The sequence below is a fragment of the Diadema antillarum genome, unplaced genomic scaffold (assembly GCF_040938485.1).
Source record: "Diadema antillarum isolate AM-2024a unplaced genomic scaffold, OU_Dant_1.0 scf00000023, whole genome shotgun sequence".
Lineage (NCBI taxonomy): Eukaryota > Metazoa > Echinodermata > Echinoidea > Diadematoida > Diadematidae > Diadema > Diadema antillarum.
In genome coordinates, this window is record NW_027270912.1 from 66,612 (window position 1) to 81,637 (window position 15,026).

The 15,026-nt window shown below is 35.0% G+C and overlaps 1 protein-coding gene across 1 annotated transcript in view; it reads left to right on the forward strand.

The window, feature by feature from the left end:
- The window catches only part of LOC139731802 (guanine deaminase-like), a 53,003-nt gene that overhangs the window by 2,796 nt on the left and 35,181 nt on the right, over positions 1-15,026 (forward strand). Inside the window, exons 2-5 of the mRNA XM_071642680.1 lie at positions 784-872; positions 8,798-8,969; positions 13,443-13,530; positions 14,500-14,602. Coding sequence (XP_071498781.1) covers positions 784-872; positions 8,798-8,969; positions 13,443-13,530; positions 14,500-14,602 — 452 coding nt within the window. The remainder of the gene's footprint in view (positions 1-783; positions 873-8,797; positions 8,970-13,442; positions 13,531-14,499; positions 14,603-15,026) is intronic.

The following is a 15,026-nucleotide window of genomic DNA, read 5'->3' on the forward strand; positions in this document are numbered from 1 at the left end:
AGAGCTGAAACAAAAACCTTTACATAGTCTCTTGCTATCAAAAGAAAATACATAAAAGATGATTATAAAGACATTTACAATGTATGAGAAGAATTGCCTTATCCACAGTTCTGCAGTTCATGTGTCTTGCAAAAAAAAAGAAGAAAAGAAAGAAGAATGTAAGCATTGTGATGTTGGACAGATTAGCATTGTATTGAAACACAAAGTCTTGCAAAGCTTGCACTTGTAGACATAATATCCTTGGCTTCTCAAAAGTGTCCAAACAGAAATGGTGTTGAACAAATACAACATCTACAATATTATGGCAGAAATTAAGTCACAGCAGAACTGCAGTCTATTATTTTGTAGATTACTGCTCAGTGTATAAAACTATGCTGTGTAGACATTGTGTTGCTATTAAACATCATCAATATTACAGATACTTGTCATAGTGACACAAAAAACAACAACAACAACAGAACCAAGAATTATTGTGTACATGAATTGAGCTCAGTTTTGTGCTGATCCACTCAAGGGCAAGCAACATGGAGATCAAACAGTCAATACTTAAATGGCATCATCATAACATACTGATGTTTTGCAGTTGTACACTCCCTCATGACACCATTAGGTTTTCTTTTGTAATACGTAGTACTCATTGTTATCTCTGAAAGTTAGTTACCAATGAACAGAGACAGTCTTATCCCTCTCATCTCAGATTATACATAAAAGTAAAATATTTTGCCTAATCTGCCTATGAACACTGTCAAAGTTTGTTTTCATATTTGTTGTTTTGTTTTACAGATTCTGTTCATTACACCAGAGAGTGATCTCGATGAAGAACTCAGAACAAGGTGTCTTTCAGCTGATTGTGTCACATACTTGACAGATTTGTAAGTTTGGATTGGCAAGGAGGTCCATCATAAATCTATTTACACAGTTTAGTTTACAATCTCATATAATGTTGAGTGAAATGTGTAGAGATTTTATGATCAGTATCAGATTAGACCTTTTTTTTGACAATGGCAGACAGTCATGTACTTTGTGCCTACACTCAATAGGATTTTTAAAGGATTTCATAAGTGACTTTATTCCAATTTAAAGATTTGTGGTTTATGCTGAAGTTCATAGTAATTTATTAACACAGGTACAATGTATATGGGTCATTCTTCGCTAAGTGTAAATTTTTGGCCTTACATATTATTGAAGGAAAAAGTGTCTCAGAAATTATGGAAACTCTTTCAAAAAGTTTGAAAATCATGATGAATGTTGACTTCAGTAAATACAGGTGCAATCTTTATGAGGTGTTTCTTCACTTAAGATAAGGGCAAGTCCAAGATAACACGCGCGTTACGTATGGGACATTCAGAGACTTTTATGACCTGAAAAATAGTGTTAATGGCTTTTGATCATATTAAACTTTATCACGGTGATTGATATCTAGGAGAAGTATAATCATGCAAAAAATGGAGAAAAATGACCTTCACAATTATATTCTGGAAGAGAAAATAAGTGCCGTTACGTATGGGACCAGAAAAATTTTGTTTTTTTGAACATTTTTTTCAACCTCAAAACTCTCTGAAAGTATTTCATTCTACAACTTGTAACTCACTGTGATGAAAGTCACAACACTCAAGATTATCACAGGTAAGTTTCGTGTCATTAGGTAAAAAGCTCTAATTACAGGTTCTAATTAAAGACAGACATGACGTATTACGTATGGGACAGTTACGTATGGGACAGTTTGTCCCCCATTCATTTAGTGTGTGAAGAACCATGTTTATGGGTATTTTGCATAATTATTGAAGTAAAATCAGTTGAAACTACTCAAATACTGATCCAGATTGTCAAGGAAACAATATTCCCCAAATATTCACCATCCTAATCATATTCAATCATATTTTTATATTTTTATGACCAACCTGAGTATGCATGCCCTTTGTCCCCCATTCGTTTAGTGTGTGGAGAGACATGTTTATGGGTATTTTGCAAAATAATTTTGCAAAATACCCATATAATTTTTTTTTGCATAATTATTGAAATGGAATCAGTTGAAACTACTCAAATACTGATTCAGATTGACAAGGGAACAATATTCCCCAAATATTTACCATCATAGTCATATTTAATCATATTCTATATTTTTATGACCAACCGGAGTATGTACACGTGTATGCCCTATTTCTATCAGGATAGTTACTATTGAAAAATTGAATAGTTTAAAGTGTTTACTTCCATTGATGATGGGCAGTTTGCCATTTCGTTTCAATAAAAAGCAACTTGACACAAGAAATATTAATTTTTATAAATAAGCAATACCTGCTGCGTGGAACCTCAGTGATCGAGTAGATATATGATGTCTGTCTAGCAGTCAGGTCATTGATTCGAGTCACACCTCAGTATGTATACCCATGAATTTTGTCGTGGCTATTATTGAAACCTGAATAAGGACAATTTTTGTATCACTTGCAATAAAAAAAAAATCATTTTACTTTATATTTTTTTAAAATATTTATATCACAACCATTTCAAATTGGATCTCCATCACTAAACTTTGAATTCCTCTTGTCTTAGGATTGTATGCTCTTTAGTAATTCATATAATTGGTTTCCAATCATCTCAGTAAATGTTGAAAACTGAATCCCCGTTTCTACAAAAAACTATACCATCCCTTTAATGCTGATTTTTCATTGTGTATTTTGCCATTTTCCACTCCCCCTTTCTGAAAATTGATCAGTCAAGTACATGTATTGTTTAAAGTGTCTATAACTCAAAAAGCAGTTACAATGTTGGGATGCTTTCTTCAGGATGATTGACCATTTGTGTACTGAGAGAAATTCCCAGCTAGCTACATGCATTCACATGCATTATGTATGAGGATGTCCCATACGTAACGCATTTGTCCCATACGTAACATTATTTCAATGCCTCATAAAAAATATTCCTTTTGCTGTTTTTTCTTTTTTCTCTGGTATTTAATTTCTCTAAACAATAAATTAGAACTTTCCAAAAGGGCATTAATATAACCTTAGCAATTTCAGAAAAAACCTAAAAAAATGACCTCAATTTGTTACGTATGGGACATCTCATGATAGGACACGAGCTAATTTGCATAATCATTTGCATAATCCCTAAATTTTCATACAAAGTTAAACTATTTGATCAACTTCTTATGTCCACATATTAATCAAATATCATTTGCTTTCCGTTTAATTAATATGAATTTTTATAAATGTCCCATACGTAACGCTGTGTTTCACAATTATGCAAATGAAGCCCTTGAAATTTGCATAAATTTACGTAATATAATTTTTTCCTCCATGGAAATCAAAACTTCAACTCATAAGCTTCAAAATGAAACCAAACATGTCAATATTGAGCAAAGATGAATTTTTGCCTTCTGAGGGGACCTTATCTTGGACTTGCCCATAACTATCAATTTTTAGCACTGCAGTAGTGAATAACAAATGCAAAATCTAACGTGGCAAAATCTAACGTGGCGGAGATGACGTGATGGAGATGACATTTTGTAATCTAATATAGCATTAAACAAATTTAGAGTTAGATTTTATATTTAATGCAACTGAACATAAGATAAACAGAGTGCTCAGTTATTAAAGGACTTCCAATATGATTAACACCATGCATTTTTGTTATCACTTTATTGTTATTTTAGAAAATGAATAAATTCCGTCAACGTCATCTCCATCACTTTTCATGACGAAGATGATGGGCCCAACGATTAATGGCCTCATATCATCTTCCTAATCCATTCACCTGCTGTAAGAACCATGTGTGCTGATAGAGGGTGCTATGATCTTCTCTCTTGTTACACATTTATGCCACCAAAATTAAAGATTGATTTGATTTGATACAATGTAATTTTGAGCGGTCGGAGATGACACTGAGTGAAGCTATGACCTGGCTCCCCCAAAATTATAACTCTCTGGATTAAAATACAATGTATGGGGAAAACAAGGTGAGTCACCTTCAGCGTATAACTGTCATACATGTAGAACTAAAATCGATACCTAGGTTACCCAACACTTTTTGTTAGTGGCGCCCTAAATGTTCATGACTGAGATGACGCAAAATTGCGGGACACACAATTTTTAGTTTTGAATTTAATTTTTACTTAAATAGTTTGATATTGGTATATCTTGTGCTAACAATGTAATACATGCTTGTGTTTATAGTTACTCTTTGAAATTACATGTAATTCAAAAAGCATTCCAAAACGTTTCAACATGCTTCAATCTTGAAATACAACGCTAGAATTCTTGTTTGTGACCCTGCACCACAAAACCAACAAAAAGTTACCAGTACATGGATTTTTAGTTAAGGGTAGATTCTGAAAGAGCGGACTCTAAGCTTTAAAATGGGTCTAGGGCAATTACCCCCTGGGCAATTACCCCGCACCCTTTCCCTGGCCCTAATCCTAATCCTAATCCTGAACCTAACCCTAACCCTAACCCTATTCCAAGCTCCTAACCTAAACCTAACTCTAACCCTAATCTTTACTCTAACCTTACCACTAACCAGTATTTGGCCGGGGGGTAATTGTCCTCTGGGGGTAATTGCCCAGATACGTTTAAAATGATGTACAGCGTAACTGAAATGGACTCCCCTAACCTACATGTATCTACATACTGGAAAGAAAGCACACACTCTGGTAAAGTGTGAACTGAGAAAAGAGGCTCTGAAGTACAGGGTCTATTCAAGTGCTTAATCTTTATCAAACTGTGCTAGCTGACCTGTGCGATGAATGGAACAAAAAAACAGGGTGTAAACCACTGGAGCAACAACAATGAAGAGATTATCAGATTAGGCTGAAATTAATGCTTTATTAACACATTCTAGCCATGATTACTGTTCACTTTCAAAACAGTTAGCATTATTCCTTCAAAAGTTATTAGACTTGAGAGTGAAGAATGGGCAAAGGGTTTCAAGAAATGAAATGGGGACTCTTTAAAGACATACCTGATCTCACCACTCTACAAAAAAGGGGTTGTAGAAAAACTGCTGAAAATGCACTTTCCCATTCATTTTATGATCCCAAACTTCAATATTAAATGGAGAAGAAGGATAGCTCTTTCAGAAAATACGAAAAACCCAATATTGACTTGGTTAACCTGTTTCACCTCATGTAAAATTAAGGGGTGTGACTTTTTGTTCGTTTTGTGATGCACGGTCACATTTGTAGTATCACCGGGACGTGGGGTTTTTAGTGGTACAGATCCAGAAAATTAAAAAATAAGTCAGGATGAACAATTCATCCCCTTTTTTGTATGTTATCCTAATTACAGGAATGAAAGTCATCATAAACAGAATAGAAAGTAATGAAATGACCTTTTTTATTTGCATACTGTAAAAGTGGATGTTTTCGCGCTACCTACTCATTTTTCGCGCTTGGCCGGGTGAAAAAAGTTTCGCGTGTTCTTAATTCTGCAGAATCAAGACATGGAGTACAAGAACATACGGCAAGCAAAAATATTTGCATGCTTTTATTTTCGAGCTAGTTTGTGGTTGCGCGAAATGCGCAAAAATTTCAACACTGCGAAAATTTCCACTTATACAGTATTACGTTAAAAATAGAGGGATACAGAAATATACACTTAGCGAAAAATGACCCATATATCATATTGGAAGTGATATATAACAATCAGGGTACTAGTATGCAAATGCATAATATCGGAAAAATGAGAAACATGGTGAAGATGTGTTTTTTATGCCTACGCCACGAAGTGTCGCCGGAGGCATTATGTTTTGGGATTGTCCGTCCATCCGTCCTTCCGTCCATCTTTCTGTCTGTCCTTCCGTCCGTAATCAATTTTGTGGATAGCGTAACTAAAAAAAAACGTTTGAGATATCGTAATGAAACTTGGCATGTATTAGTGGGCAAAGTTGAGCCTATCAATTCTTTGGTGCCCATGCTCAAGGTCAAAGGTCAAAAGGTCAGGGTCAAATACTGAAAATTTCACTAATTCCTCCATATCTATGCAATGCCTGAAGGTATTTTCTTGAAACTTACATGTACTACCACATAAAGATTACCCAGAGAGAGTTTTGGGTCATGAGGTCAAAGGTCACGTGAAAAAGTTAAACTTTCACTTTATTTTTCTCCATATCTTTCCAATTGATTGTTCTTTGGTATCTCCATGGAACTTGGTACATGTGCGTGTTGATACTGCTTGGTAGTGATTGTCAAGAGAATTTCGGGGTCAGAGGCCAGGGTCAAAGGTCATGGTCAGCTCCTCAAAATTTCACTACCGTGGTATTTCCCTGATATTCATGCAATGCCAGCAGGATTTTTCTTCAAACTTGATGTACTATGCATGTATTATACCCAGTAGAGATTTCAGGGAAGTTTCATGCCAAAAGGGGAGACTACTGTAGGTGAAAAGGTCACAGCTCAAGTGGAAGAGCTAAATTTCACTTTTTCCTTATTCAAGGAAAGTGAACATTCAACACGTTTGTGACAAACCTGTCTTTTCAATATTTTGCCGATTATGTGAAACTGTCATCCCACATTGTCAAGACATTGTCCTATAGACCTATAGGAGAACCATGCATCATGGCGGAGGCATATCAGTCACCATAGTGACATTTCTAGTTGCTGTTTGTTTTAGCGGAGTGTGCAAATATTCATTTCATGTTAAAGAAAAGAGTCAAAATTTTACATTAAAATGAACATAGATTACAATGTAGCATTGTAATTACTTAAGGGTGTCAAATAACATTAAAATGACTAATATGTATGGTACAAATAATTAAAAAAGAGAAATTTGGTGGGGTTTTTTTTCGTACTGATATTGCCGTTAGATGTTCCTGATAAATACCCCTTTCATTTGCCACGATATAAGCACATAACCATGACATATCACTAAGTATGAATTAATGTCATATTTTGGTGATCAATTTCATAGGCATTACTTTAAATTCATATAAAACCACTTTCATATCAAAAATAATATCACTTTTGCCAAAGAGTGAAGGAGATGAAACTTTCAGGAATCCATGTACGTAAGAGACATACATTGTATACTGGTCATTATTAAAAAGTTTTATGAAAATAGGGCTGGTATGTTGAAAGATATGATATTTTTCATGAAAAATTTATCTTTGCAGTTTTACCTTGAGTATTCATACATGTGCACTTAGTGTTTAGATCCATTCTTACGTATTTGTAAACACAGATGGAGTAATGAATGTGAGATTTATGTCGACTTGAGTTGATATCCAAGCGGTGACACTCAAACAATGGTGTATTAAGCCAAAATACTATGTTTTTTGCTTAAATGATACCTTTAAAAAAGGAAAAAAACATTGAAATAAGACACTAAACACTCATCATAATGACCTTGATGCAGTAGAAAGTGGGCATGGATCATTTTTATTCTTTCTTGCAGCAATTTGTTAATATATAAAAATGTAAGTTCTTATTGCTCAAATTTGCTAAAATTTTCACAAAATAAATTACTACAAATGTACAATTCAGGGCTAAAAACCAATGATATTCAAGAAAGAAACAAATTCTCTAAAGTTGTCAAATTAGGATATACCTTCATGAAAATACTAAAAATGGCTGCACTTATTTTCCTCAGTGTTTGAAGATGGCTCAATACTCAAAACTAGGTGAACCTTCATTGGCAAACTGCACACTACGTACATTGTAGTGTATCTTCAGTACTTTCAGGAAAAGCAGTAAAATGAGCTGTTTCTCCATTTACAACATGGGTTGAAAGGTCACAATATCACAGAAATAAGCCAGCATTATACCTATGATATCATAACAGGACTTTGGACCTTCTAACTTTCTCCAGCAGAAAGGACCACTGTTTTTTCTTTTATTGCATGCAAGCAATGGCAGGAAAAAAAAACCAAACAAACAAATGCGTCAATTTGATACCAAACACTTCGAGGTAGACTTAGAATTTGTACCTCAAATCTTGATTTTACATTTAAAAGTAGTGAAATGTTGGGGGTTTTTTCTCTTTTGTTTTACACATAATAAGGGTTTGGGGGACTTTTTGGTAATTAATCTTCAGTAATTAACAGTAAATGAGAGGAAATTAGCTTGATGCATTGCATTGGTTTGAGGGACTTTGTGGTACAGTAATTGATCTTCAGTAATTAACAGTAAATGAAAGGAAATTATCTGTTGTATTACCACATGTGATTTTTTTATGTCTACGTATGCCTCGTGTGAATTTTGTTGTCAGTTGGTGCATTCTTTAGCAAGAAGTTTCAACAGTTGAAAGTGAGAAAACCATGATTGCATACCCTGTTTGTGCTTATAAACAAGCCATGAAGTTCAGCTGAGTGATATTGTACTTTTCCTTTCAACAACAACAGAATAAAGTAATGGCTTTTTTGACATGGGAAAAGATAAGAACAGTTTTCCAAAGTTGTAACAATTGTAATGTTTGTTGTAATTTGTTTGAATTAGAGAAGAATATTCTCATTTTTGCATAATATCTGCAATAGTCTATCCTACACATTGTTCAAACATACTTTGTAATGTCCAAATTAACGAAAAAAAGCAATACCGGTACTCGGTCTGAAAGTTGCTCTTTTATCCCTAACTTTGTAGTTCCAAGCAAATGCTCTAATCATAAGTCTTTCTGGTAATTGAAGACTGCAAACATGTGGAACATCATAAAAGGTGGACAAAAAATGAATAATCAGCATCTGGTTGTCAAGTTACTGTTGGATGCTTCATGTCAAAATGATAATTTTTACTTCTCTCAATGTATCAATGTTTTTAACTTCTCTTTTTTTTTACATTTTTTTTTCACAATTTGTGCATACCTTGCAGCCAGTTTCTAATGCCTGGCCTGGTTGATACCCACATCCATGCACCACAGTATGTCTATGCAGGCACGGCTTTAGACCTTCCTCTACTCGACTGGCTCAATAAGTACACCTTTCCTGTAGAAGCCCAATACAAGGACATCAAATTTGCATCAGAAGCCTACAGGAGAGTTGTTGTAAGATGTTTGTCAATTGTTAAGCTTGACACATTCAAATTAACCATTATAATAACTGGCAAAGACTCTGTCAAGTGTAATCTTCAACTTTCTGGTTGTTTCTTTTTATTTGTGTGTAATTGTCTTCCTCCCCTTTTTTTAATGCCTCTACCATGAAATGTTGTTTTGGGGGTGTCTATGTGGGGCCGGGATTTGTAAGAATGCCAGATTTTGTAAAAAAGCAGAGAAATGTAAACATTTCTCACCGGGAAATGTAAGAATGCTGTTGGGAGATGTAAAAATCATGTACTAATTTCAATGGTATTACCTACCCATATGAACTCAATGTCTAACTTTACCATTTTCATTTCCTTGTAAACTCCACAATAGATCATCACTTGCCAGATAGCATGTTTATGGTGATGTGAAAACCATTTGAGGTATCGTAATGCAATTTGTGATGTGTGTCTTTCCATCGGCTTGCATTGGGGCACAAAACATAGCATCTTGGTCAAAATTTCAACATGAGTTTATTCAACTCAAATTGAGTCCTTGGAATCATTAGTCATTCTAAATATTAATTTCAAGTGAATTTCAAACAACATACTTCATTTTGGAGTTTATGGCTAAATATTGAAATTCATGAATACCTGTATGGGGACACTATTTTTGTCGAGCCCACCAGAGGTGAGGGGAGACTAAGGGATCGCCTGCGGTGTCTGTCTGTCCGTCGTCCTTCCATCCGTTGTCCGTCGTCTGTCCGTAACGCTACAAAAACTTCAATAACTCTTTGCTCTGGGCTTCAATTGCAATCAAACTTCGAGGGAAGAGGGGTCATACAAAGTTTCACATTTTGCCATATATGAAGGTCACCTCAAGGTCAAAGCTCACAGGCAGGGGTCAATGAACTTTAGGGCCCAATGTTAAGTTTTTATGGCGCATTTCTATTTTGGAACATAACTTTTGATCCATAACTCCATTTGTGACTAAACTTGGGTGGTAGATGTCCTTTGGGGAGTCACGGAGTGGATGGTCACCATAAGGTCAATGGTTACAAGCATGGGTCAATGAACTTTTAGAGCCCAATGTTAAGTTTTTATGGCGCGTTTCTATTATGGGTCATAACTTTTGATCCATAATTCAATTTGTGACTAAGCTTGGATGGTAGATGTCCCTTGGGGAGTGGATAATCACCACAAGGTCAAAGGTCACAAGCAGGGGTCAACAAACTTTTAGAGCCTAATGTCAAGTTTTTATGGCGCGTTTCTATTTTGGGTCATAACTTTTTATCAATAGGTCCGTTTGTGACCAAACTTGGATGGTACAGTCTGTAGATGTCCCTTGGTGAGTGGATTGTCACCACAAGGTCAATGGTCACAGACAGCCCTGGGTCAACAAACTTTACGGGCCCAATGTTAAGTTTTTATGGCATGTTTCTTTTTTGCCATAAATTTTTACCTTTTTATATCTCTTTTTGTCTGTTATATCTTTTTTTTTATCTCTTATATCGCATTCGAGTACAATTTCTTGTACGCGAATTTGTGAGACACATTATGGCACTTGCCCTGTTTTAACTCTTGAGGGATTATTTGGTGAGAATTCCAAATGAAATTGATTAGAACATTATGTCCGCAGAAATGCAAGTTAATATAATGTACATAGCATTTCAATGTGATGCAGTTTTCAAGACTGACTTCTTTATTTTTCATGAAATACTGAGATGAACATGTCAGGGTAGTATCACTAAGTGCTCTTCAAATTCACTATCAAACTTTAATAAGTAGGAATGAAAAAACAAAATGGTTTGTTATAATTTTCCTCTGCATATATTTTGCATGAACCAAAATGGAAAAATTTCAATTATGCAAGTTTTTGATAAAGATGATTTTGGTTCATTAGTCCTTTTTATAGTAAATGGATATGAAGTGAAGGTTACCTATGTGATGTGGACACCGTGTCTGCATCACATAGGTACAATTGTTCAGAGAAGAATTTCATAGTTAACAAAATCTTACTGTTTCAGCAGCTATGCATTCTTAACCCTAAAAAGACTGGGCTATTTTGATGCCTCGCAGGACTGAGGAGAGAGGATCTTGGCCGTTGACCGCGTGATCGCAATGAAAATCGCACGCGCGTTCCACACAAGGTAATCTACCAATTGAATAGGAATTAATTCACAATTATTCAAATTTATTTTTGATAGACTGATTATGCTAATTTATGCATTAAATTTTTTTTAAATGGTTGTAAATCTGTGATTAAAGGTCAAAAACTGCTAATTTTTGGTCTAGGTACTCTTTGTAGGATTCTTATGAATGTATATTAAAAAAAAAGGAGGTATCAAATTTTTTATGCCTCCGCCAACGAAATGGCCGGAGGCATTATTTTCTTATATTTTTTTTTTCATTTCTTATGTATTTCCTTGTTTTCGACTTTCTGTTTTTTATTGTTTTTTTCTGATGGAAATCATTGGCAAAACTATTCCGATCATAAACAACATGAAATTAATTGATTTTGATCAGTAAAAGTAAAAATAATGATCGCTCAATACCTTTAATATGAATTTTGGTCAGCAACAGAATTTGCATTGGATTTGTACATGAAATCACGTTTTTGAGCAATTTCGGGTCTGACATGCACTTACAAAATATTGCATGATTTCAGAACCGTGTACCCGGGTGTCGCGAATGTGGTCTCAAAAGTTGCGCAAGACTTAAAAGAAAAATAGTAATAAAACGTTGCAGCGCAAGATTATCGTTTAAAGGGTTATCGTGAAAAATATCGAGGGGGAGCCCAAAAAGCCCCCCCCCCCCCCCCCAGTCTTTTTAGTCTTTTTAAATAGAAGTGACATTGTGCAAAGAGTCATGAATAGAACTTAAATGTATCACTGTCACAGTGGTGAGTTGACCAATGACATTTTGGTGGATTGTGTCTACATCACATAGGTACTGATTTCAGGTGGAAGGAGGTCAAAGGAGATCTACAAATGGTCTTTTGAGATATGTAGAATAAAGTGATCCTAATGAAAAGTGTGACCCACTTTTCATTAGGGTCGTTTTGTTTTGATTTCATTGTTGTTTGATATCTCAGCCATTTCAAAACTGATTTTTATCAAATAAACTTTGAATTCTTCTAAGAATTGTATGCTTTTTAACATTTGTGTCCCGCGACAACAGTTTCAGGCAAAAGTCGCAAGAGCAAATTCCCTCCTTTGTGGGGTTCAAGGATTTTGATCATTATTTTTGTTGATTTAGTTTTTTTGCAGAAATGGAATCTTCAATAATCTACATCTACACTAAATTTCATAGCATAAGACTATTAAGTTTTTCCTGTATCGAAAATGTAATTTTTAACACCCTAAGTTGGATCGTGGGATCTTGGCCATTGACAACATGATCGCAATGAAAATTAGCATGTGCGTCCCCCACAAGGTTATCTACAAAACTGAATGGGTAATTATTTCACAATTATTCAAATTTATTTTTAGTAAATTAATTATGTTCATTTATGAATTAAATTTTAAAAGCTGGCTGTAAATCTGTAATTAAAGGTCCAAAACTGCTAATTTTTGGTCTAGGTACATGTACTCTCTGTAGAATTCTTACTGAATGTACATACAAAAAAGGCAGTATCAAAATTTTTCCCTTATGTATTTTATTGTTTTTTAAATTTCTTATGTATTTCATTGTTTTCGACTTTCTGTTTTTTTATTTTTTTTTATGGAAATTATTGACGTCACTATTCCAATCATAAACAACATTAAATTGTTTTTGATCAGTAGAAGCCAAAATAATGATACCTTTATGAATTTTGGTCAGCAACAGAATTTGGATTGGATTTGTACACGTTCTTTAGCAATTTTGGGTCTGACATACACTTACAAAATATTGCGTGATTTCAGAACTGTGTACCTGGGCGTCACAAATTCTGCCTCAAAAGTTGCGCAAGACTTAAAAGAAAAAAGTAATAAAACATTGTGGCGCGAGATTAACGTTACAGAGTTATCGTGAAAAATGTCGAGGGGGGCCCCAACCCCCCCCCCCCCCCCCCCCAGTCTTTTTAGGGTTAAAGATTTAGATAGAAGTGACATTGTGCAAAGAGTCATGAATAGAACTTAAATGCATCACTGTCACAATGGTGAGTTGACCAATGGTGTCTACATCACATAGGTACTGATTTCAGGTTGAAGGAGGTCAAAGGAGACCTACAAATGGCCTTTTGAGATATCCTATAAATAAAGTGATCCTAATGAAAGGTGTGACCCACTTTTCATTAGGATCGCTTTGTTTTGCTGTCATTGTTTTTTGATATCTCAGCCATTTCAAAACTGATTTTTATCAAATAAACTTTGAATTCTTCTGAGAATTGTATGCTTTTTAACATTTATGAAGTAGTTTCTAATTATCGTGCAAAAATTTAAAAAATTTACTTCCCACCTCATTCCAATACTATACCATCCCTTTAATTTCACTGACATTTTAAATCCTTGCACAGAAACGAACTTTGGCAAGCGGCACTACCACAGCGTTGTATTTTGCAACTCTTCACAAGGAGGCTTCGCTGAAATTGGCTGAGATTGCAGGTGCCATAATTTCGTTTCATAGACTGATATATCAGGAATTTTCAATTGTTGTTTCTGTCTCTCTCTCTTTCTCTCTCTCTCTCATACTTCTGTCTAAAGGGTTTACTGTCAACATTTTGGCAGTGGCATGACTATTAGGAGCATAATATTTTTAGGTGTGCTGAATGAGGCCATTTTAAACATGTTTTTATTAAGTCTCTCCTGTCACTGCGGACATTCAAGTACAGTAAGCATGTCTGGTTGGTAACTCCATAATCGTTTAAGTTCTGAATTATAAAAATCAGTGAGAGAGAATATGGTACATTTATGTTGTTATTTGTGTTTGCAGTGTTGTTGAAATATTAGCAGACACAATTTGTGTGATATCAGGCCTTTCCTATAAAATGCTCTGTGGTCCACTTTGTACGACTGTTTCATTATTCATGTAGACTTATCGCAGGGCACAAGAAATTATGCAGTGTTTATACCTTAACATGCCATGTCTGTATATGTCTGACAAGCACTAGAGTGCCAGGTATCATTATCAACACATGGCATAGCCCCACCTTCATGTTGTCTTGTAAACTGCTTGCATTGTTAAGCTTAGTGATCTTTGCAGGTCTGATTTTGATGAATATCATTTGATTGAAGTGTACATGTATATATGAAGTGATGCCCAAGAGTCCTACATGTAGTTTACTTGTTTGCCTGTTGATGTGTCATTGCCAGAGGCAGTTGCCATCATTTCTCCCAAGTCATCAGGTAATTCTGGTACTGGAGGACTTAATTTTCTTCAGCACTTCATGTTACTTGGTGCTTTTGGGTACAGTGATTAATTTGTTTGTGTGATGTTTATTATCTGACATACAAGATTTGTACTTATCTGTCAGACATGCCATGTAATAGTTTTCTGGAATCTCTGTTGCTCAAATTTAATAATTTTTTTTCATACCCAGCATCTACTGTTCTATTTTCATTTCATCTATGCAGTTGAACTGGGTCAAAGGGCTTTTGTAGGTAAGGTGAATATGGACCAGAATTCACCTGATTACTATGTAGAAACCACCGAGCAGTCACTCAAAGACACAGAGTGGTAAGGACACTGACTAAGATGTTGTTATTTGTATTCGTAAAGATTGAAATATTGTTGCTGCTAAAGTTATCTTCTCTTTAAGTTCAAGAACAATTATGGGGCCCAATGGTCACATTTTCAGGTTTTTTTTGAAAACCCCATGGTGAATTTTTTACCAGAAGTAAATGTGACCGTGAATTACAAAATGAACAAAAAGTTGCAAACACTGCTTTTGTGTGAGGACTGAAAATTGGTGAAATGGGTAAACCTAAATCAATCTTGACTTTTTCTGAAAGAGCGAGTCCTCTTCTACATTATGCTAAAATTTGGGATCATAAAACAAACAGGAACATGTGTTTTTAGCAGTTGATCTTGAAAACTTTTGTTTTAGAACAGTGTTATTAGGTGTGTCTTTAGAGTCCACTTTTCATTTCCTGAAAATCTG